The sequence below is a fragment of the Sinocyclocheilus rhinocerous genome, unplaced genomic scaffold (assembly GCF_001515625.1).
Source record: "Sinocyclocheilus rhinocerous isolate Xijiao unplaced genomic scaffold, SAMN03320098_v1.1 scaffold1055, whole genome shotgun sequence".
Classification (NCBI taxonomy): Eukaryota; Metazoa; Chordata; class Actinopteri; order Cypriniformes; family Cyprinidae; genus Sinocyclocheilus; species Sinocyclocheilus rhinocerous.
This window is the reverse complement of record NW_015658727.1, coordinates 240,899-264,928: the sequence shown is the minus strand read 5'-3', so window position 1 is coordinate 264,928 and position 24,030 is coordinate 240,899. Positions and strand designations below refer to the sequence as shown.

Here is a 24,030-nt window from a genome sequence, read left to right as displayed (position 1 = left end):
TTTTAATATTACAAATATACAAAAGCAGGAAAAGTAAATATTGAAAAAGGTTGCAGAAATATTTGCATCAAATTAATAGAAACTTTTCAGACAGGCATGCACATAAATGAGAAATACATTTTTTGTGTTAAATTGTTCATAAAAACATTGCTATACAAACTGTCAAATTCAGTTCAATGCAACAATTTATATAAGAATGGATTCATGGACAATTTACACAGAAATTCCTGCTCTTATTTCATGAATGAGGCCAATAGGGCTGTTGTATAAACAACCATTTCCTGCATCACACTTTTGACACTGGTGTAGGCGTAGCAACAGGCCATGGACCTTCTGGAAGAAACCCCTGGGAATCTTTGGATTCCGGTGTCTGACCAAATACTTCCACTGGGCTACAAAAATGTACATGATTGACTCTTTCAACTTTACCATTTAACCCACCCTGGCCAATACTGGCAGCTTGACAACCTCCAACTGGTTGGCTGGCCCAGCTGAAGTTCTGGCCGTTCTTGAGAGCAGCCAGATGTTTGATGTCCAGAGTAGCGAAGGTTGTAAACTGTACTTGATTCCTTTTGCTTGTGGGAGAATGTAGAGGTTCACTGCGAACAGGCCTTGCCAGCAGGGTGGCTGATCTGACAGCCATCAGAGGCAATGGAGCCATCGGATCCCGCCTTGGAGGAAGCGTGTTGGTTCTTCGCCCCAGAGTGGCAGTTCTCTCCTCACCTGCAATGGCTGGGATCTCCCTCGGCTGGATTGTCTCCGGGCCTCTGCTATTCTGCATCTGAATGGCTCTCGGGATCTTCACAGCTGCCTGCATCTCCTGCTTGGAGGTAGTTGCAATCGGCACAGCTCTGTTTTGCTCTGCAACTGTGCCTAGACGTACCCAGTGATGCTTGTGCTCAGACTGACCCTGGCACTGAACCGGAGACTTCTTGCTGCGTGATCTTGCACTGTTGGTAGCACAGTGAAGCAAGATGGCGATAACGGCCAAGCAAGAGAGTCCTACCAATGCATAGATGCAGACCTCTATGTCTGTGAACACACTAAACATCTGAATCAGATCGCTCTCCACTAGGGGTGGTTCTCGCTTGGGTTCTTCCGGTGGAAATGGGAAGTTGGCGTTCTCAAGCAAGTTTCCATATCCATTCTTTATTGGACTTCTGGGACCTACAGTAACAAGTGCTCTGTCTGCGACGGGCTTGGTAATGAGTGTTTTATCCATAGTGTTTATTGACTTAATTGTGGATACGCCATCTCCTATTGCTTCTTGAAAGTTGGATTTGGTTGCTGCTTTGATCGCATTTGTGGTGCTCTCTTGGATAACGGTGTGTTGAAGTGTGTTCAGAGGGGATGTAAGGATCAATTTGTCTCCATCCTCACCATCATTGGCCTCACTTTCTTTTTTGCCAGTCCCTGCAAGCTGTTCATCCGGCGGGAATTTCACCTTCACCATGCCTCCACCCACAGCCAGTTTGCTCTTGCGTTTAGATTTCTGACAGGCCTCACAGATAGCTAGCTCCGCTCTGAGCAGTAAGCCCTGTCCCTCGGCTTCAGCAACCACAACAAAGACGGACCCTGGGATCTTCCGCACAGATGCTACCCTTGGGTTCAGTGAAGAAATGGTGAGGGAATAACCACTGGGATCGAACAGATCAAGAGGAGTCTGGGAGCCATCACTGAACTTTAGCCAGCAGCCAACCACTGCCTCCTGTAGTATAAAATAATAATATAAACTTAAACATTATGTACCACTATAACAGGCTCATCCAAGTTTGAAGCATCAAAGCTGGTCAACTTGGAAATAATTTCCAGTTAGCATGATAGCTAGAACTACATCTTAATGATATGGCCATGTTAATTTCATATTAAGTAGCTCTTTGGCAGGATGTAGTATGTCAGCGGTGTCCAATCCTGCTCCTGGAGGGCCACTGTCCTAGCAGAGTTTAGCAACCCCAATTAAACACACCTGAACCAGCTAATCAAGGTCTTACTAGACATACTAGAAACTTCCAGGCAGGTGTGTTGAGGCAAGTTGGAGCTAAACTCTGCAGGACAGTGGCCCTCCAGAACTGAGTTTGGACACCCTTGTAGTATGTGATAGGCTTAAAAAAAACATGCATTGTTTGTGTTCAAAACTCCATTTGCTTAACCACCAGAGGGCACAGTGTAAGGTTTTTACTGTAACAAGCTGTGGCACAATAACCCAGAGCTGTTGGCTAATACAGTATAAGCAAACGGCACCACAGGCTGTCCTATATTCTGGGGTGAAATACATTATGCATTGCCTTAGGAGCTCTGCTTGCAAAGCCCATCAAGAGACGAATGAGGCCTCTCGCTGAGTACTAATAGCTTGACATTGATTGGATCATGTTATGCCACTCAGACCTGGCACTGAAACAGGCAGTTATATGAAGAAATTTAGAGCATAGTTGTACTCGTTGAACAACTCTTGTTCCTTACGCCTTAATGGTCAGGGCCTCTCGTAGATAGTGATTAACCTGTACCAGACACTAAAGATTCTTTTAAACAGCTTGGATGGATGATGCATTTCTTTAGTAGATAATATGAATGTCAATTTAATGTAAATGCAATGTTAATTTAGTACCTTTAATCATTTAAAAATAATTAAATAATAAAAATGCAAAAAAGTTTTTTTATTTATAATTATTAAAAGTATTTAATTTATTAAAGACTGAAAGAGTCGTTCATGCAGGACAGAGTTTTGTGTTGTTGAACTGTTTCTAATTTCACACAGTATTTCAAAACCAGTACTCATGGTGCAAAATGCAATGCACGGGTAATAATGCATGAATCTATAGATTGCTTTGCACTGTACAATATGCCAGTTCAATGTTCAATGATATGGAAAAAAAAAACTACAATACATTGACATTTAAAGCCACTTGTTCTATTCCATTTTTATGTGTCAACCACAATTAACGTCACGTCTTTGAATTATCTTTTGGGGGGCTTTTCTCTTGTCTCTTATATATGCAATTTTTTTGTGGTTTGATTAATTAGCTTATAATTTGATTAATTAGACTGACAGCCCATGTAGCTACATGAATTACCTGCTTGGGGTAGTGTATGATCTCCTGTGTAGTTGTCTTGGCAACGATGGCCCTGCTTCTTCCTGGGCTGAGCTGCAGGTTCAGGGAAAGGCCAGAGACCAGCTGCACGCCCAGCTCTGTAATACTGACTTTATCATCCAGAACCCGGATCATCCTCTCAGCCAGAACAGAGTCTGACAACGGAGAGATCACCTGATCAACAGAAACCAAAACACAACAGAAAACAGCATGGCATCATTTCTAATTTATTTGTCTTCCAATAAAAAACAAGCACAAAACAAGCAATCCATCTATGTGCTGTCTGTATTGTCACTCAGGCTGCGTTTACACTGCAAGTCTTAATGCACAGATCCGATCTTTGCCCAGCTCTGTAATACTGACTTTATCATCCAGAACCCGGATCATCCTCTCAGCCAGAACAGAGTCTGACAACGGAGAGATCACCTGATCAACAGAAACCAAAACACAACAGAAAACAGCATGGCATCATTTCTAATTTATTTGTCTTCCAATAAAAAACAAGCACAAAACAAGCAATCCATCTATGTGCTGTCTGTATTGTCACTCAGGCTACGTTTACACTGCAAGTCTTAATGCACAGATCCGATCTTTTGACCATATCCGATTTTTTGGCACATCTGTTTACAGTCACTTTAGACACGACTGGTATCCGATATCTGTGTTTACATTAATTCCCACTGTAGCGTCTGCGTAGAATCATGCATGATCTTTGGGGTTATATGGCTTAAGAGACCCTTTTAGCCTTTTGACATTTGCATATAAATTACGGTCCTGGTCACAGACTTTACGTTTGTATGGGGGTCTAAATTGCCAAATGGTTCCTCGCCATCAAGGAGATTCTAACCAGTCCCCCCCACTATCATCTCCCCCATCTGACGTTAAAATTATTTATATAATTCACGTCGAATGGCCATTATTATTTGCCAGCATGGACAACGGCTGTCATGGATGTTTTGCAGCACAAAATCTGACTGAACGGATAAATTCCGATCTGTGTCAGATGTGAGCGAAAGATCGGATTTTTTGTGCCAGTGTAAACGCAGCCTCATATTAACTAAACCCACACTAAACTTTGTTGTCTTAATGAATAATGAGAATCGTGCAAAGCTGACATCTGCGGGCGACTCTATCATTATTACCATTACCTGCACAGTGGTGACTCCCACAGCCTTGCCTGTCAGCACGGATCCTGCCTGCAGGCGAGCGACGCTCGTATCCCCAACTCTCAGAAAGTAGCGCACCAGCCACGTCACATCTACCTGCCAATCAGAGCCAAGGAAGTATGCAGGAGATGGGCTGCTTGGATCTGGCGATTCTGCGGTGAAGACCGTAAGCACTCGAATCAAACTGTGCTGATACTGCAGCATGCAGCCTCGGCCCTTCCTCTCATCCTCTTCCTCTGTGTCCCAGCTCACTCTGAGAAACATGCAGAGAGAAGATGAACAACTCTTTTCCTCACTTTCCTGTTCTTAATATATGTTTTTTTTCTGCTATCTGCTATTTGACTATGCTCAGCAATCTCTCATCTCTACCTTATAACGAATGTCTCTGCAATGTCATAAAAAACTGCCAGGAGATCTCTGCGGAACACATTCTCTATTCGAACAAAAACGCCTTGGAGCAGTTTTAAAGTGGAAAAAGTCTGTATGAGGTGGAACATCAAATATAGAAGTTCTGAGCTAGGAACCAAAATTAAAAATAAAATGAGAAAATAAAATTCACAGTGGAATACAGGATTCAAAATTCAAGAACAATTCACAATATAAATTGTGCATTAAAATATTATTAAAGGGTTAGTTCACCCAAAGTTTTACTCGCCCTCGAAGCATCCTAGGTGTATGTGACTTTCTTCTTTCAGACAAATCCAATCGGAGTTATATTAAAAATTGTCCTGGCCCCTCCAAGCCTTTCAATGGGGGTAAGCGGGTGTTGGTTGTCAACAGTTCAGAAGACGTGAAATAAAGTGCGTGCATCCGTAATAAAACGTCCCTCACACAGCTCCAGGGGGTGAATAAAGGCCTCCTGTAGCGAATCCATGCATTTTTGTAAGATAAATATCCATATTTCAAATGTAATAAACACTTTTTCTCACTTCCGCTGACTGTCATACGCGGAAGCTGTTCCGGCGGATGACGTAAGACGTCGACGTTGCGTGATGATTAGTGACGAACGCGGAGACAAAACAAAACAAAACGCCATTCACGAATTAGAAGCACAAAACGAGGATTTGTAAAGAAAAGTGTTGGAGGATTTCGATATAAGCCAAGAGGAGACTGGTTTTCCTTTGCTAAAGTAAGGAAACTTTGCTCCTGCATTTCTCAGAGGCGCGCGCAAGATGCCTACGTCATCCGTCTGCATGTCTTCTGCGTACCACAGTCAGCGGAAGTGAGAAAACAAGTGATTATTACGTTTGAAACATGGATATTTATCTTACAAAAAAGCATGGATTCGCTACAAGAGGCCTTTATTCACCCCCCGGAGCCGTGTGAGGGACGTTTTATTACGGATACTTGCACTTTATTTCACGTCTTCTGAACTGTTGACAACCGAACACCTGCTTACCCCCATTGAAAGGCTTGGAGGGGCCAGGACAATTTTTAATATAACTCCGATTGGATTCGTCTGAAAGAAGAAATTCACATACACCTAGGAAAAAAAAGTTAATGTTAATCATTAAAACATATTTTAATATTTGTCAAATTTAAGAACATAAACCACACTTATTTATTTATAATAATATTAATAATTTATTTATAATAATCTCTCATCTTTACCTTATAATAAAAGTCTCTGCAATGTCAAAAAAGTCGGGAAATCTCTGCACAACACATTCTGTATTCTAACAAGAATGATTTGGAGCAGTTTTTAAGTGGAAAAGTTCTTATGAGGTGGAACATCAAATATAAAAGTTCTGAGCTAATTTGGGGAACTGAAAGTAAAAAAATATTATTGACAACCAAACCATAGACAATTAAATAAATGTTAATAATTAAAAATCTTTTTTAAATTAGTCAAATTTAAGAAAATAAACCACATATGTTTATTTATAAAAGTGTATTAATTTGTAAAAGCAGGTTTCTAAGCTGTGTCACTATTTAGATAAATGTATTTAAAAGTGCAAAATAATATTATTATACATGAAGAGTTCATTTGCAAAAACCGATAAATGCCACTTTTAAAAAAAATGAGCTGATTGCCGTACATTATTCTCCACATATAGCGCGATCTGAACCTTAAACACGTTTTGACAAAAAAGCCGGTTTTGTCCACTTTCAAGGCATCGCAAGTTCACGGTTTACTGCAGAAGCCGACAAGCGCCCTTGTTGTTTTTGAACAGATGATATCTTCTTCAGGGCGAAAAAGGAAAATAAAAGCTTAAACGTTTTCACGTGACCTTGCAAAAGCAAGGAAAAGCTCCGTGTATTGAGTGTAATCACATCCATACAGTTTATGATCACAACAACAACAACGTTTGTCAGGCGTCTACATTGTCATCTGAGGAGATTACAAAGATTAAACATGTTAATGTAAAAAAAAATTATTTTGTAAATTACCTGTATTTGTTTAAGTTATTATTACTTAATCAAAACAACCCAACTGCAGTTTGATTGATATTACTTGGAATGCGCAATAAAAAAAAACATGATTTCTGAAAAAAATAAAAGTTATGGGTTTTTGCAAATGAACTCTTCACATTTGAATAATACCCACAACTTCTATGTGGATATCAAATGACTAAATGCTGACTAAAAGCACCAACATTTTAACCATATGAAGCTTGTTGTGGCAGTGTGTCATTGGAAATATGCTTGTCTCTTACCTTTTGTTCCCTGTGACAGGAACTCTCCAGGCTTTGATCTGACTGAGCTCTGGATCAGATATCTCCATATGCAAGGGGAGTCGAGGCATCCATACGCTCACCTCAAGCTGTGTGCTCAGGTAGCTGTAGGTGAAGTTCACCATCATCCTCACTCTTCCACATGTCTCCTTGCCATTAACATACACAGAATCACACCTTTCAGACACCTGTGTGTGAAAAGGGCATATTAAGATTAGTGTTGTTTAACAGGTAGCATGGGTTTAAAGACATTTTAATAGATCAGTCATAATATTTAGGAGGAAAGGGGTATCTTATTCCTCAGGTGCTCAATTTGTTTATGTTTCAATATTGGCTACATATCATCAGTGCAATCATCTAGCCACATTGGTTCACCTAAAACTGCTACATCAGGGACAACACTAGATGATCCCCCAGTGTCTGAAGAACATCAACTCTAACCTAGCTAAGAGAGCTCTCTATCATCACAACCAGCCACGTTCAGTTACCTTTACTTCACTGGTAACAATGCTATGACCACTTAATGATGCATTCTATAAGAAAACTGTAAGATCAGACCCTTGCAGACCCTTGTTGGCTGGGCATCAACAATTAAACAAGAAAGTGGTCTTTAATAAAACCAACTGGTCTTATATTCAGCCCCTTTGTGTTTCTGCACTGGCTGACAGTAGCTGCCTACATCACTACAGAAATGTTTACAAGTCAATATTCCTTCCCAACTTCTGCAGTTTGGGAGTCGTGCATTGTGGTTCCAGAGCACGATCAATCTTCCACATTCAATGTTTCTCAATGGTGGAATCTAAATCTTAACCAAAAATCTAGTCTCTTCAGTTTCACTGATGTCTACACCTGAATCTCTAAATATCTAATTTTGGTACTTTGTATTGCAGAACTCGCAGAGTCTTATATTACTGGATAATTTTTTTGTGGTGTGACATTCCTTATTTTTACATGGCTTTGGATATAAATGCCTGCTAAAAGAATAAATGTAAATGTAAAAAAAGATAAAGATGTTTTATGGTAATGCAGACATGAGCATCAGTGTGGTGTAAGGTAATGAGCCCTGTGTACTGTACATTGTTCTATCTCATTAGGAAAAGCTATGGGCACTGTTGCATCACTGTTTCATTCACCCCCAGTACTTCGAAGACTAAGTTATAAACCACAGATCTGGTCTGACTCTGAACTATGTGCCATAAAAATCTTTTCAAGACAAAAAAAAAAAAGAGAGAGACTTGTGCACTTCCTCTATTTTCAAAGTAATGTAATGTATTCATGTGGTGAGTTAAGGTGTGCATGTGTAAGGACACATGACAGCGCATGGGTTTGTATGCAGTAGTTCAGTCATTCCTTGTTTGTTATTTACTACTGAATAAGTTAGTGAGTCCCTCCATTTATGTTTTAAGGCTTAAACTGGAAAAGACAAGCTCAGGAGGGCACTGGAGATCTTTATATCCTCAGATACTCACAGTGAAAGTGTGAAAGTGACTGTTTTATGTGGAAAAACTCCAGCAATAATAAAGAGCTCAAATTCTTCATAATAAGCATGCAAAAAAGAAGACTGTTATCAAGGGCACAAAATTCAAATAATCAAATTATATAACTGTGCATATTTTAGATTTAGATTACAATTTTCAAATGTAAAGGAAAATAATTTCTATATCTTTCATTATTGAAGTCAAAGGTCCATTCAAACTCAGTCACACAAGGTCAACGAGAATACATTAAATATGGGTTCCCTCGCAAAAAAGATAAACATGGGTTTGTGCTGTGAATTATTTCCTGCGGGGAGGATGAAATCACGAAAAGGGTTATTTAGTTAAATTATCCTATTCAGCTTATGTCATGTTGATAATTTTGCATATTGTTGGGCCTATGCGGTTTATGGTAATATGAATAAATTATAAGCACATATTTGATTACTTTTGGTACTGTGTCTGATATAAGATTTTGCTCCTGAGGCAAATCCAGTTGACCCAGAGGACAATCCAGCAATAACAAAGGGCTAAAGTTCTTCATAATACACAGGGGAAAAAAGACAGGTGTGCTTTAAAGGGATAGTTCACCCAAAAATGTTTTTGGGTGAACTATCCTTTTAAGTAAAAAACACAAGTTCAATGAGGGCTTGCAAGTCAACGTCTGTCTCCCTCCTCTGTTTTTCTCTTTTTAGGTGAGGAACTAGGAAGTGGTGGTTCTCTAAACCGAATTCCCTGACCCCTCTCTCCAGTGCTCTTCAGGTCTGATAGATAAGTCATTCAGAAGCAGAGTAAGGCTGCTAATAAGAAGCACACAGAGTGTGAGATTGCTAAAGCTGTCAAAAGTGGCCTGACTTTGACATGCATTACCTTCAGAACATCCTGGTCTGAAGACCTGCAGTGAGATGAGTTAGTGATGTCTGTGATGGATCCATCAGCCTCAACTCCCAAAACTTTCACAGGCACAGAAACCCTCTTACCAGTCAGCACGGCCGTGTTGAGGAGCTCTGTATCCTGGAAAAGCACAACAAACAACACTCATTTAGCACTAAATTTGACATGCCCTGACAAAAGGATAAAAGTTTCAAATTTAAATGTATTCTACATGTTGCATATTCTGCTGAATTTTACCAAGATGATGTGATCTAGCTGGCTAACATATATATTCAGTATAAATCTCAATTTCAAAAAACTGACCCTTATAGCTGGTTTTGTGGTCCAGGGTCACATATGAGGATTTTTTTTTTTTATGAATTTGCAAAAATATGACTCAAAGCATCTATAAGAATCTGATGAAAACTACATACCAATCAGTAATGTTTAACATCATATGCAAGTGTTTTCCAACAAAAGGGTTTATGAATTTATGGAGTTTTATAAATTTCATAATTTTTTTTTTTTAAATAATAATAATCGTTGAAAAAAAATTGTAAAGAAAACAATGTAATGTAAATATTTGTAGCAAATATTTGTAGTAAATACTTTGCTAAACATAAAAATAAAACCCTTTTTTGTTGGGGCCAAACTAATTTTGGCAGGGTAGAAAAGTCGAAACTACTGGCCCAACTAGACAGAAAAACAATCCTTGTTGGGTCCTGAATAGAGCAGCCAAAAACTTCCATCTGAATGCGTATGGCTGTAGTGGTGGTGCTTTAAAGGAGATTAATTTAAAGAGACTTTTCTGAGAGTTTTACTGTGCAAACAAACAGCACACTAATTAAAATATCCACACTAAAAATATCAAAACTAAAAAAAAAAAATTTAACTAGTCTATCACACTAATACATCTCACAGTGTCCCATCCCTAATTAGCACAGAGTTATGTACATATGGAAGAAATATGACGCACTGTAAACAAAACAGGCTAACACTAAGAACAAGCACTCTCATCATCTAATAAGCTCCTATGAAGTATCTCAGTTTGGTGGTGAGTAAAAGCTAAAACAGGTCAAAAATGTCATGGCAATTTTTGGACTCAGACTCGCTCTGTTTGAGTTTAATACCCTAATGATTATCTTACAGTGTGCCACTGTGATGACGAACACACTAGGATGATTAGGTTTGAGAGTAGATTTAACTTCTAGACCCAACAGATGTCCACGAGCATCCTCCAAATGCAACACAACAGATGCTGACTGTGATTTGAAAAGTTACTGGAAAAATCCCACACTCTTATACCGGTGTTATTTTAGAGACAGGGTCATGCTGTGAAATAGACCGTTCCAGTAAACAAATCTGGCAGCTAGCTTTATAATGGACGCTTGATATCAATGAATTGTCACAATCTCTTTTTGTTTTATTTGTCTTGAACATTTACATGATAAAAAGCTATATTATTATATTTTAATGGCTGCTGGTGAGCTTGTAATAAAGGGATGCATGTGGATGGCTTTGGGAATTACGTGTGTGTGTCCTCATAAAATGAATGTCAGTGAATGTCAGGGTCAATTCTGCGGTAGTTTGACCAATGGTAGGGAATGGTTGGAAGAGATCAAAGGGCGAAAGAAGTGGCACTGTGCCTCTGGACAATTAACACACATATACACACTCACAAAAACACACAGACAGAACAAAGACACATAAATCATGTATAAAGGCTGTCATTGTAGCTTTATAGTAAAAGGACTGTTCTCAAAGCATGACAAATACTTGTCACACCAATGTGATTTCATTTTGAAATGTCCACGCTTCACAGACGTCCTTACAAAACGTGACCGCAAAAAACCTTACAAAAGTTAAAGGGATAGTTCATTGAAAAAATAAAAATCTGTCATTTATTTACCTTCATGTCATTCAAAATTATGCTTTGTTCTAAACAAAAGTAAAAATTGTAAAATAATTTTTACACAGATCTTTCCAAACAATGATTGTTTTATATAGATATATACAGTAGGGATGCTTCGATCTGCCTTTTAGCCTACGCTGCCTGCGTTCAGAGCGGATATTCTCCAAAATGGTGCAACGGTGATGCGGAAAGACACACGATGAATTGTTGAATAAAGTCGTTATTTTTGTTTTCTTCGCGTACAAAAAGCATTCTCGTCGCTTCATAACGTTACGGTTGAACCACTGATGGCAGATGGACTATTCTGACGATGTCTTTCATACTTTTCTGGACCTTGACAGTGCAAGTCAATGGGACAGTCACAAGCCTCCCGGTTTTCATCCAAAGTATCTTAAATTATGTTCCGAAGACGAACGAAGCTTTTACGGGTTTGAAACGACATGGGGGTAAGTGATTAATGACAAAATTTTGCATTTTGAGGTGGAGTAACCCTTTAAGCTATGCTATGGCTTCAGAGCAGAGGTAACACAATACGCACAATCTCGGATTTGGATCGGCTCTCTCTGACCGATACCCGATCCGACAAAAATGGCAGTATCGGAGCCGATACCCGATATGAATATCGGATCAGCGCATCCCTAATATACAGTATATATATATATATATACGCTTCTGTTTTTTCTATATATAATAGGACATAAACGTTTTTTAACTGTCCCTGAGTACGTATTGCTAATGAGTGTATCAGTAAGTTCATTGCAGGAACATGGTTCAGCTCACACCACGCCTTTCAGCCAGAATTTGCTTTGATAAAGTGCTTTTATATAACTAATAAAAAGGCTAAAATGAAACTTTTAAACAACTTTTTACGATTCATGCAATTCTATATGGTGTGCTAAAGCTCTCACGTAAAAAGGAAGCTTTGAAAGCATCAGAAAAGTAAGTGCCTGTGTAGAAAAAGCTTTTCCAGATTGGACAGATCCTTAGAGATTTGATTCAAAACTCTGCAAACCGTTATACTATATAGCCTTAAATGATGCAATCTCACATTGATTTTTGCTTTCAAGACCATTGTTAAGGGATAAGGGGTGAAAGGTCAAGTGAGCCATGACCCATCATCACTATTCTGTATTAAGTGTTTCCCAGCACAGCGTTAACTTTTCCATTTGGCTCTTCACTGGTTAATGTGGAGATCTCTGCTTTAATCTTGTGGAATGTGCTGGTCTTTAAGCTGGTCTAACACACTGATGCACTGAGGATGATTAAAGTTAAGTGGGTCGTCGCTGTAAAACATGGAAAGAAGGGCACCGAAAGAAGTAGTCAGGAGATACTCTACAGCTTGCTTAATGGCAGCTGGTGACAGCTCCCATTGTTGAGCTATTATAGTTTTCACATTTTTAAGAGCATTTGATTGTACAAAACTGATATATATGCAAGTGCAAGATGAGTCATCAATAATTTTACTTCATTACTATTTAAAGGTTTGGGCTCAGTAAGACTTTTTGTCTTTACTATTCAGCAAGGATTCATTAAATTGATCAAAAGAGACAGTAAAGCCTATTCTTTTGAAATTTCTATTCATCATAGAATCCTGAAAAAGTATAATGGTTTCCAAAAAACACAGCACAACTGTTTTCAACACTGATAATAATAAGAAATGTTTCTTGGTAATAATAATAAGAATATAACAATAAGAAATGCTTCACCAAATCTGCAGTTTAGAATGCATTCTGAAAGATCATGTGACACTGAAGACTGGAGTAATGACTGCCATAAAAAAAACTGTTTAAAATAGTTCTCAGAAAAATAATTTAGAATACAGTTTATCTCATTCATTTCCACTGGCCGAATAATAATTCAATTGTTTTAAAAAAATTCAAATTAAATTAAATTAATGCAGTTTTGCTGATAAGGTGAACATCTTTTAGCTATTTTTAGTGGGAAAATATAGGCCTATATTCATTGCAGTGTAAATACAATTATCTGACTCTGCGCGTCATTGACAAAGTATTTTAAAAAGGAAACGTGCAAATCTTACCGTTTCCTGAAATAGAGCTTAAATAGTGACATAGTGAAACAAATACTGCAGGCTCTTTCAGTCTATCATCTATCTACTGCAGCTTTTTGAAACATCAACACTAATGGAGATGATGGGAGGAAGATCATTTCAAGTACTTAAACACCACTGTTAATTATTTTCTAGCTTGGCAAGTTGCCTTGTGTTATTTTAAAGACACTATATATATATATATATATATATATATATATATACAGTGTGTATATATATATATATATATAAACATTTTATCAACCTCAAAATTTGAACAGTACATCTGCTTTTTAAAAAATATTATTTTGCCTTATACAAGTACACTAGATGACTTCAAAGTTAAAATACATGGACCAAAAGCCACAAAACTCCTATTTAAATTTAAATGTAATAATCCAATGAAATAATGAATCAATATTTAAAAAAGTTATTGTTAATGTACAGCATGTTACAAGCTGCTAGAACTATATATATATGCTACTTGTATTATAGTACAGTACATGATACATGCTATACTCTGCAATAATATTGGCAACCCATTGCCGTGGACACTGAACAAGAGCCGATGAGACCAAGAGAAATATGACACCCAGATGGAGACTCTTATTAACAAGATGCTCACAGTATTCAAGACGCATTTGAATTGGATCCAAAAACACTCAAATCTCTTTATATGAAAACCAAGTCAATCGCTCCCCAGCTTAGATGCACATAGGTAATATGAACTCATAGCTCATTCTTCTTAATAACAGCGGAGGAATTGTATGTTTTCTGTGGTTACTAGCAGCTGAGGTGATGGAAAGATATCACATTTTTATTAAGTTATTTTCAGTCGCTTTCCACATAAATACCTAATGTTATGGAATTGATTTGTGCCATCAATCATGAAATCGCAAAGTGGTGAGTTTTTCTGTGAAGCTACTGTCTGTGCTTAATAAGTGTCTGTACAGGGTAAACGCAGTTAACCAGCACCTTTTTAACCAGAAAAAGATGGTATTTAAATTTCATTCAAAATACCACCCTGCAAAAGGCGAACAGGTTGTCTGAACATCTGTTAGTACCTGAACAATGGGGGCTGGGGGGGTGATTAGAAGGTTGTTTTTCTCTGTCAAAAAATAATTTTGCAATCTGTCATTTAATTCTCACAGTTTCAGAGGTAACAGACCACAGCTGGTGATGTGCAAGGGCAGAAAAAGCTTTTTAGCAATGAAATGCCTTTGAAATGTGAACTACGGAGAGTCTGCGGTTCAGTGGTTTCTAAGAACAAAGAGGGTGATGCAGCGAGGGCTTGCCTTTTGCTAGTAAAGGTGCTTTTCTTCTGGCAGGTCACAGAGATGGTTTGGGTGTCACTTCCTCTTGCAGGTTCCAGAGTGATGTCCCACAGGTGTGCGTCGCTGGGTCTGGCTGTGCTGAATGACATGCCTTTTCTTGATGTGGCTCTATGAAAAGGAACACACAAACACACAGATGGCATCAGTGGAAAAGTCTCAGCTTCAGGACTGACTGCCTGAAGCATACTGGACACAAAAAACGACAACAGCTGGCTTAGATGGTCAGTTGGAATCTTATTGGCTGCAGCTAGTAGGATTTACACAAGTACAGTTAATATACACTACCATTCAAGTATAGAGTCAGTAAGAAGTCTCTTATGCTCAACAAGGCTGCATTTATTTAATCGAAAATACCGTAAAAACAGTAATATCGTTAAATATTCTAACAATTAAAATGTTAATATGTTAATATATTTAAAAAATGTAATTTATTCCTGTGACAGAAAAGCTGAATTATCAGCAGCCATTACTCCAGTCTTTAGTGTCACATGATCCTTTAGAAATCATTCTAATATGCTGATTTGGTGCTCAAGAAATATTCTCTCATTCTCATTATTATCAATGTTCAAAACAGTTGTCCTTTTTCTGTCCTCTATTTCTGAGGAAATCATGATACATAATTTAACGAAAAAAGTTCAAAATAGCAACAGCATTTATTTGACAGACAAATATTTCGTAACATTTTAAATGTCTTTACTAAATGTCACTTGATGAATTTAAAGATTTAAACAGAGAGTGTGTGTCTGAACCCCGAACGTTATCAGGAAGGTTATTCCAGAGTTTAAAAGTCAAATTCGAAAAAGCTCTACTCCACTCCACTCCTTTAGTGGACTTTGCTATTCTAGGTACCACCAAAAGTCCAGAGTTTTGCGACCTTAGGGAGCGTGATGGATTGTAGCGTGGTAGAAGACTAGTTAGGTACGCAGGAGCTAACCCGTTAAGGGCCTTATAGGTAAGTAATAATATTTTGTAACTGATACGGAACTTAATAGGTAGCCAGTGCAGAGACTGTAAAATTGGGGTAATATGTTCATATTTTCTTGACCTGGTAAGGTCAATGCATCATTGGTGAACAAATTTAATTTAAAAAAACTTATCAAAACGTTTGAACTTAAGGACAAAATAACTAAATTTGCCAAAATATTCCAGTTTAGCATTGCCTCTGGGCAATACTGAAAGGAAAAACACACACACACACACACACACACACATGCTCACACAGTAAACATCCATGTATGATACAATGAACATGTCCAGTACTAACTGAATGTTTGCCAGAGGGCATGTGTGTTAAAGACGCTGACCTGCACATCGAAAGGTTGAGGTGGAAAACATTCACCTGTCCTCTGATGGACAGAAAATTAACAAACACATCTCAAGCCCATCTGCGCTGACATCCCTGTCCATTCAACCCGACTCATGGAACATTTATAAAAAATAAATAAACAAACAACATGTTCAAACTGGTTAATGGCAGTAGAAGGGAGATATAATTGACAGCTTTTAAATCCTGTTCGTAGGACCTGTGCTAACCATGGGTTGAGGTCAGTTGGCATGGCTCTCAATTCCCTGTTTCACTTGCCAGTTTTAAATCTTGGCTCAATATCTATTGCAGAAAGAGCGATTGGACATTTAACAATGTTGTATTTATCAAGGGTGTAGAGCGAGTATGCCGCTATGGAGAATTTAATCTCTCTGTCTCCTTTGGCTTGGGCCAACACAACCACATGTCCACCATTCAGTTTAAAGACAGAGCCAAACGCTTCTTTTCTCCTCTTTTTTTTTTTTTCTCCTGTATCTCTCGGCTTTATCCACCAGCCAGACAGTTCGTCGGTCCCTCCTCTCCACTGATGGGACTTAGAGACTGTGGAGTCTTGCCACGTGAGAATCTCACAGACATGTGCTGGAGTCAGGCGTCTTGGGAACCGCGGCCAGAGAGGAAACAGGTCACAGTGGGAGAAGTAGAATGAGCGCGGCTGACAGCATTGTGACACACTGCATTATCTTTCCTCGACCCCTCATCCATCTTTTTTTTTCTCAGTTTCAAGCCACACACTGCATTTCTGCCTCAAAAACAACAGATTTTTATGCAGCGGATCTCAAATGATTCATTAGCAATGTGCACAATGAGACCACAATTAAATGACACATGCAGATGTGCATTTTAATGATTCTTTCCCAGAATGTATGATGTGTTAACACACACGTGATGGGCTTTTATCTGGTATTGAGAAGAAATACATGATATCACGGCTGATATCAGTTCACATCGCATGTAGATCTCTGGGACAGCGTCTGTCTATCAACCCCTGGGACTCAAGGGAGAGGGTTCAGAGTCTGTCTTGACCCATTTTGTATCGTCGTCATCTTCAGTGCAGACGTGCAATTTTTAGAGACAGATGACGCCCTCAGTTGGATAATCCAAACATTTTAAATTGCAGGGAAATGAAGAGAAACAATGAAAGCATGAGAGGAAAATAAGAGAGAGAAAAAAGAATTGCAATACAGAGAGAGAGAGAGAGAGAGAGAGAGAGTCTGTGAGTGTGTTCTGTTTTGGTCTGCCAGGGGAAGAAACACTATGCATGAGTGGAAAAAGAATTCAGTCAAATCTATAATGAGGATCTTGATGGAATGAATCTCTGACACGAAATCAAAGACAAACGAATATTGATGTGGGGCTGCCTGCAGGATGAAGTATAAAAAATAGAATAGAATTCGTAACATTAATAAGTAGTATTACATATGAAATATTAATGTTCATATTAACAGATTAATAGTTTGTGTCTATTCAAATATATGAATGAAGCAAAACATTTCTATCTACATACATGATCTGTTGACCAGTAGAATCGAATCACTTAATATTATTCATTAATAAGAAATATTAAAATAAAATATTATATAATGCATAACAGATCATATTTTGTCCAAATATATCAATAAAACAAAATATTTTAATCATACTATTTTGATTAAATGAACATTAATACTCTGTAAAGCAGCAGAATAGACCATTATACTTTTCATATATTTATTATATAATAAATATAATCTAATATATTATCAAATATAAAGTAGAAAAATATGTAAAATTAGCAGAGAACAAAACAGAAAAAGAACCGTTTCACAGTAACATTCATTATTAAGTAATGTTATATAATAATTATTATCTAATGCTTGGATCAATAGTTTGTCTATTCAAATATATAAAATAAACATTTCTAGCTAAATGGATTTTTATTAATCTGTTAAGCAGAACATTAAAAAATTACCACTTCATTATATTCATTTAGTAACACAACATATACAAATATATACCATATATTTATGTATTCTGTGCGGTGTATAATAAATGTAAACAAGTTATTTTCCAAAGGAATTTTTTTTTTAGTGACGCATTAGAAAACATGTTAGTCATGTTGCACTGCACAAGGCACTTTGTGATGTCTAATGGGTGTCTGAGCTAGTCTATGTAGTCCAGGCAGCCTCCAGTTCAAATAACTTTCGGGGTAAAAGAGAGCAGTTCTCTGAAGGGTTAAAGACTTCACTAATTTTCAATCAGTGTGTGGATTATCTATCATAACCTCAAGGGTCTGGACTCAATCTTGGAGAGAGTAGTGAAGTGAGGCAGAGATTTTTCCCTGGATAAAATCAATCTCTTTGGGATACCAGTCTTCACCTCACTTTACTGCTAACACTGAAAGCAAATGTCCATTTGAGCCAGGGCCGGGGGCAAAGTAAACCCTATCAGAGCCGAATGAAGGGCCGCATGGATATTGGGGGCTCAGGTGGTATATGGGGCTCAGCAGCCGGTCAAATGTATATCTCAGATCACAAGCAGGGTTCCTCAACTTCCCAAAATAATCAGAACAAATCAAAGTCTCAAATCAGTCCAACTGTATTGTCCAAAGAGAGTCAAAACACTTTTGGGAATAGACAAAATCTCAAAAATAAATAAAAAAATATCCCCACACTAAATACCATCTAAATTAAGCTACTCTGGAATTTTGACTATTGGCTTACAATATGGGTCAGAATACAATTCACCTCATCAGTTCTTGGGGACGTTTTTTCCGCCCAGTTTCTTTTGCCTTCAAGACAAACGCAAACAAACTTATGAGCAAAATAACAGCTTCACCAATACAGGAAAGAACAATACCTTTGTTCCAAAACATGCCTATAAATCCAATTTCACTCATTTATGTGTTCTTACTCCATTGCTGTGGGTTGAGACTTAGAAAAAAAACTGATTGCACTGTGTGTTTTTGTACGATAGAGCTCTCGCTGTAATATGTTCACTTCTGCCCAAAGGACTCAAGTAGTTATTAGGTATTTGTTTTCTTGCTCCATTAAGTTGATGCATTATTTATGTGGAGAGAAGCCGCACAAACAATGCAATGTTAAGAAATGAATGCTGCCAAATAATTTCTCCATTATTTTGCCATTTATGGAAGAGTGCCTTTGAAACTCCTCCAGTTGGAAAAGTGAATTGAGCCGGCACGAGGTTATTACATTTTGGTAATCTGTACACTGAGTGGGACCATTACATTCTCTCGGCTATGAAGTAGCATGACTGTAGTGTTGCATAATTGTTAAATTTGCACTAAGCTTCTGGTGCGTTTGACACATCTGTTGGCTCCATGCCACACTTCTATTCCAAATGGGACGCTGTTATCTCAATCCCCAATGCACCTCCTCTTCATCTTATTTTGGCCTGACCCAAAGTCTCTTCCAGGAAAACAGTTGACATTTGTTGTGCCATCTGAGAAAACCATATAATCCTGAAAAGAGTAAATCCAATTTCTCAGCACTGCATTATGTGCACAGATTTTTTTCAGACTTCCAGATTGCAGCATGTGAAATGATTGTAGCCTGAAAGCCAGGTTAGATCTACCAGACACTTGTTTATGCCATATTTTGTAACGATCTTATTTACTTTAAAATGCATCCACTCTCATTAAAGGGATTCACCCGAAAATGAAAATATTGTTTTGGACCTGACTTCTACTGTACAGTCAAAATCAGTTTTTCAAAATATCTTCTTTTGTGCTCAGAAGAAAGAGAGTCCTACAGGTTTGGAACGACAAGTAAATACTTTTTGGGTAACTATCCCTTTAAGCAAAATTGGCAGATAAGAAAACATGATCTCAACCTACTTGAGTATGAAATGTTCAACTGGCGATGTACTTGTTAGGAACACGTAGAAAGTTGCGGTGTCTGTGGTCTTCAGTGGTTTCGAGGATGTCTTGATGATGACGGCTCCTCCGAGGCGTAACCGCATAAACGTGGGGTTTCCAGGAGGTGATCGCAGGAGGTTTACAGTCCCAATCCTCTTCATAGAGGTTCCATAGATCTGCCGTCCCAGTTCACCATGCTGTGTACCCCTTCTTATCTTGCTCTCTTGCAGGACACACTGACCACTGGGACTGGGTCTGATCTGGTAGTAAAGTTCAACAACATTTCCTCTTTGATCACCTCTCTGCTCCCAGCTCGACCTGCTACCTCCAGTGTTAAACCACGCTGGCTCAGGCTTCAGGTGCACCAAGCAGAAGCCACCATCTGCCGAGATAGAGCAGCTGTCCCTGACCTCCCTGGATTCCCAGAATGCGTATGCCGTAACACAGAGGTACCCTCCTTCGTTCTGCCCTGGGATGTTTTGCATCAGCATCTCGCTCATATCATCCCTATTACTGGTTGCATAAAACAACACATATAGGGCAGGTGTAGACGGTCTTACTTGATGGGTCAATATAAACGGTCGGATCCTGGGGCCAGTGTGGATCATATGCAGTGGTATAGACTGCTCCAAAGACATGGGACCATAGCTGACATTGATGGCTGGCTGGCCATTGAGTCCAGTGAGGATGAAAGGTTGCCTTTGTGAACGCAGGCTGGAGTTGTCCATTACATCCTGACTGGTGTCTCTGAGGAGGAGGTAGTCTGCATTGATGATTTGATAGTTCACACTTGGAAGAACAACGAGAGGGGATAGGGATCTTGGGTCATCTGACAACTCCACAACCTTCATTCCTTGAGGATACAACGAATCAAATTAGATAAACATAACAGATTATCCATATGATATGAGAGATTATAAAGTATTAATGGTATTTTCCAGTAAATGTTGTACACATCACATATCCCTACTGACCCCCTATAGTGCGTTTTCAAATCATTTTCAAAGTGTTTTTCAGCTGGTTTTGTTTCAGGGACCCAATTTGACATCAAGTTGAGACCCAACACCAGTTCCACAACTGTTTATCATACAACACTGAATTTCAATGATTTTATGCTCTTGGCAGCCAAAAATGCCGTTTATCTTCACTGCATTTAAGGCCATGTATAAAGTAGTCTGGATTGTATGTTCTTATAACTTGAATAGTTTTCTTAATGGTTTTGGAGGATGAGGGCATATCACACAACCTACGTTGGCATGAGCCTATTTTAGATGAACTTGAATAAAAAAATCAGTTTAATTGCATACATCTTTTAGGCAAAACATACATATATGATATAATAAATGCACATCTATTTTGCTATCCTAAGTATGCATGATTAAAGGGTTAGTTGCATTTTAATATTTGCATTTTATTCTTGTCTCCAACTCCAATGCGTTTTTTGAATCACAGCCCACTTGTTGTAAATGACTGTTCTATAGGAATCTGTACTAATAAAACCTTTCATTCAAAAACACTGTAAAGGCAAAGTTACTTTCACAGAACATTATGTTTGGTAAATATGCTATCAAAAAAAATTTTTATGTTCTAGACAGCTATACCACTGCAGAGTTGTATTTCAGAGAAGTCATTTGCTAGATGGCATTCCTTCCTCATTCAAAGTCAGAGTAAAAAAAAAAAATAATAATAATGATTGGTCTAAACCTGTCAGCAAAAACCCATCATTCTGTTGTCATTTGAGCCTCTCCCCTATGTGCTTGTCTTTAATCTTTTCAGAAAACATTTCCATAGATGTCAAGTCCACAAAATGTTTTTGCTACTTCAATAACACAAAATACAACATTTCCCCTCTTGGTGCAGGATGATTTGGAATAAAGTAAATAGTCAACATCACTCTGATCAGGTCTACTGTGTCCGGACAAGCAGCTTGTCAAATCACTCATCTGGGAGAGATGCTTTAACCTTTACCTTCTGACAGGCTGCAAGGGCTACATTGCTTTCTGATTGCTAAAGTGCAGCATTGAAAAGCTGAAGGTTGATCTTGACATGCTGTGCGTTTTTGAAGGAGTTTGTCAAATGCTGGTCCATATGTCATACTGATACGTGATTGTGATTGCTATTCCTAAACATAAATCCTTCAAGTGAGGCAACAACAGCTAGAGAAAAATCTTGATTATATTTGATTATTTTTAAATATACGTTTTACTGAAATAATACACATGTTGTGTTTGCATTATATAGGGTATCCAACTATACTAGAGGCCAGGTTCGATGAAAAAAATGGATTCAGAGCTTTTTAATTGAATTTTTAATTGATCTGATTTTTCACACTCCATTTTCTTTTCATCTAAGCAGAGTTGAGTCAAACCCATCTGTCACAGGACAGATCATAGTCAAAGAGACCCCATTTTGTAGCCATCATTTCATCTTTTTCTAAAAGACAGAAAAGCCTCCACACTATATTAATAAAAATGTTATATAAGAAACTATAAAATATTTTATCTACATGCCAAAAAGTGCAAATTAAAATGTTCAGTGATAAAAATGACTAAAGGCTGACAAAGAGGTAACCAGAGAGAGCGATTCTGTTTTTGCACTTGTTAGCTTCTAAATAAAAGCTTTTGTAGGGTTTTTTAGCTTACAAGGTGGTTTTATCTGCTGCATTTGATCTTGCACACCTGATATGTTTACCTGGAAGAGTTTCTTAGTTTTATGCAGACACTGTAACAATTGAAGATGATCAACTTCCAATAAAAAAAGAGCATGTGTATATACGGTTAAGGCAGTGAGCAGAGTCCACAATGGGACATTTTAAGCATTATAAATCTAGTTCTTATAGAAGATCATTGGGAAGAAATAAAATTATATTATACAGAATTCCGTCCCTCACTTCTGTATGTTTTAAAATCTATCTTCATTTATGTTTTAGGTATACTATACAGTAGCATATCTAATTGACATAAAAGTCCAGTCAAAAAAGAAATACTCTTAAACGAATACTTTTTTATGTTTGAGCTTTAATTTCCAGTCTGTTACACAGGTTATCTCTGTCTATCAAGCTACAGAGCGCTAATCAATGTGATGATTTTGTCCTACTGGCATCTTGGTTAGTCAAAAAAACAATATATTTGCATCTCAGACTGGGAATCTCATGTGTGAAAATGATGTCTCAAAGTAGGTTAATGGCTGAGCCTGAGGGGGAAAATGGACTACTGTCTGTGTAGTGTCTAAGAACATTAGGCCAAACGTGACTGAGTTTGCACAGCTCAGATTAGCACTCAGACTCTGCACTGATGACAAGCCTATTTGTCAAACTCTCTCATTTCTAAATTGCTGCTTTTGGCATTACTAAACACTCCACAGCATATCATTTTCAAATTAGGAGCTTTCCAAGTAGGGTTTTATTCAGTGTGAATCAAGACAATTTGAGAAAAATCCTCTCCTCTCAGTTTCACTATTAAAAACCATTGCATAGACTTCAAATGGTCTGTGATAAAAGTTTTAATTCCATTTAATTAAGTAATAACTAAGCAGCTATTTGCATTCTGCAGGTAATTATATAAGCAAATTCTAATTAAATCTATTTACTTTTTATGCAAATCCATATTAATAGCCATATGAATCCAAAGAAACATTTATATTAATGATGCTCGCTTAAGTGCACTTACAAAAAGTTACTTCCAATAAAGTTCACAACTCAGGTTACAATTTAAATATGCAAATAACTGACATTAATGCAAACATATTCACAGGTCTTTCAGCTCATACACTCATACTGTAGATTATGAAATCATTAATGATAAATGAGAAGACAATGTGGCCAAGCAACTGCAGTGAAATCCATACCTGAATAATCTGATGCAAGATATTATATTAAATTATACAGAATTTATATGAAATTAAAAAGAAATGTCCAACAGTAGGAAATGACGGATATGAGAGGAATGTCTTACCTTCTGCACAGGATAGGCACAACGCTATAACCATCAGTAACATTGTGCTCGTTTGTAAAAACAAGTCCAAAACGTAGCGTAAATTACTTTATTTCTCTAATGCATTCCTAGAAAAATAACAGCAAAAAGCAGAAAAATAATAATAATATGAGCTTTAAAATAAATTTCCAAGAAAGGAAGTGAACATGCATGGTGCCCTCACATGACATGAAAAGTAAAAACTGTTGTCATGGTAGACAGCAAGCACAAACTCGATCACTTATGAGTCTGAAAAAAAAAATGCACGTAAATTTTAACACTAAGCGCTGTTCCGATTCAGGCGTTGCTGT

General features: G+C 37.8%; 1 protein-coding gene across 1 annotated transcript; it reads right to left on the bottom strand.

The window, feature by feature from the left end:
* Nucleotides 1-24,030, bottom strand: LOC107722807 (transmembrane protein 132D-like). The gene is made up of 10 exons (XM_016531285.1): nucleotides 23,702-24,030; nucleotides 19,728-20,601; nucleotides 14,533-14,679; nucleotides 14,258-14,261; nucleotides 10,426-10,513; nucleotides 9,276-9,442; nucleotides 6,913-7,118; nucleotides 4,238-4,508; nucleotides 3,072-3,263; nucleotides 1-1,708 (listed from the first exon to the last, which is right to left on the bottom strand). The coding sequence occupies exons 1-10, from the start codon at nucleotides 23,742-23,744 to the stop codon at nucleotides 287-289; spliced, it is 3,414 nt and encodes a 1,137-aa protein (XP_016386771.1). The 5' UTR covers nucleotides 23,745-24,030; the 3' UTR covers nucleotides 1-286.

Bases quoted from the DNA above. Each gene is read 5' to 3' on its own strand.
- LOC107722807 (XM_016531285.1), bottom strand. From the start codon at position 23,744: ATGTTACTGATGGTTATAGCGTTGTGCCTATCCTGTGCAGAAG. The intron at 20,602-23,701 runs GTAAGACATTCC...TGTATCCTCAAG, and splicing joins GTGCCTATCCTGTGCAGAAG to GAATGAAGGTTGTGGAGTTG. The intron at 9,443-10,425 runs GTAAGATAATCA...GTGCTAAATGAG, and splicing joins CGTCATCACAGTGGCACACT to TGTTGTTTGTTGTGCTTTTC.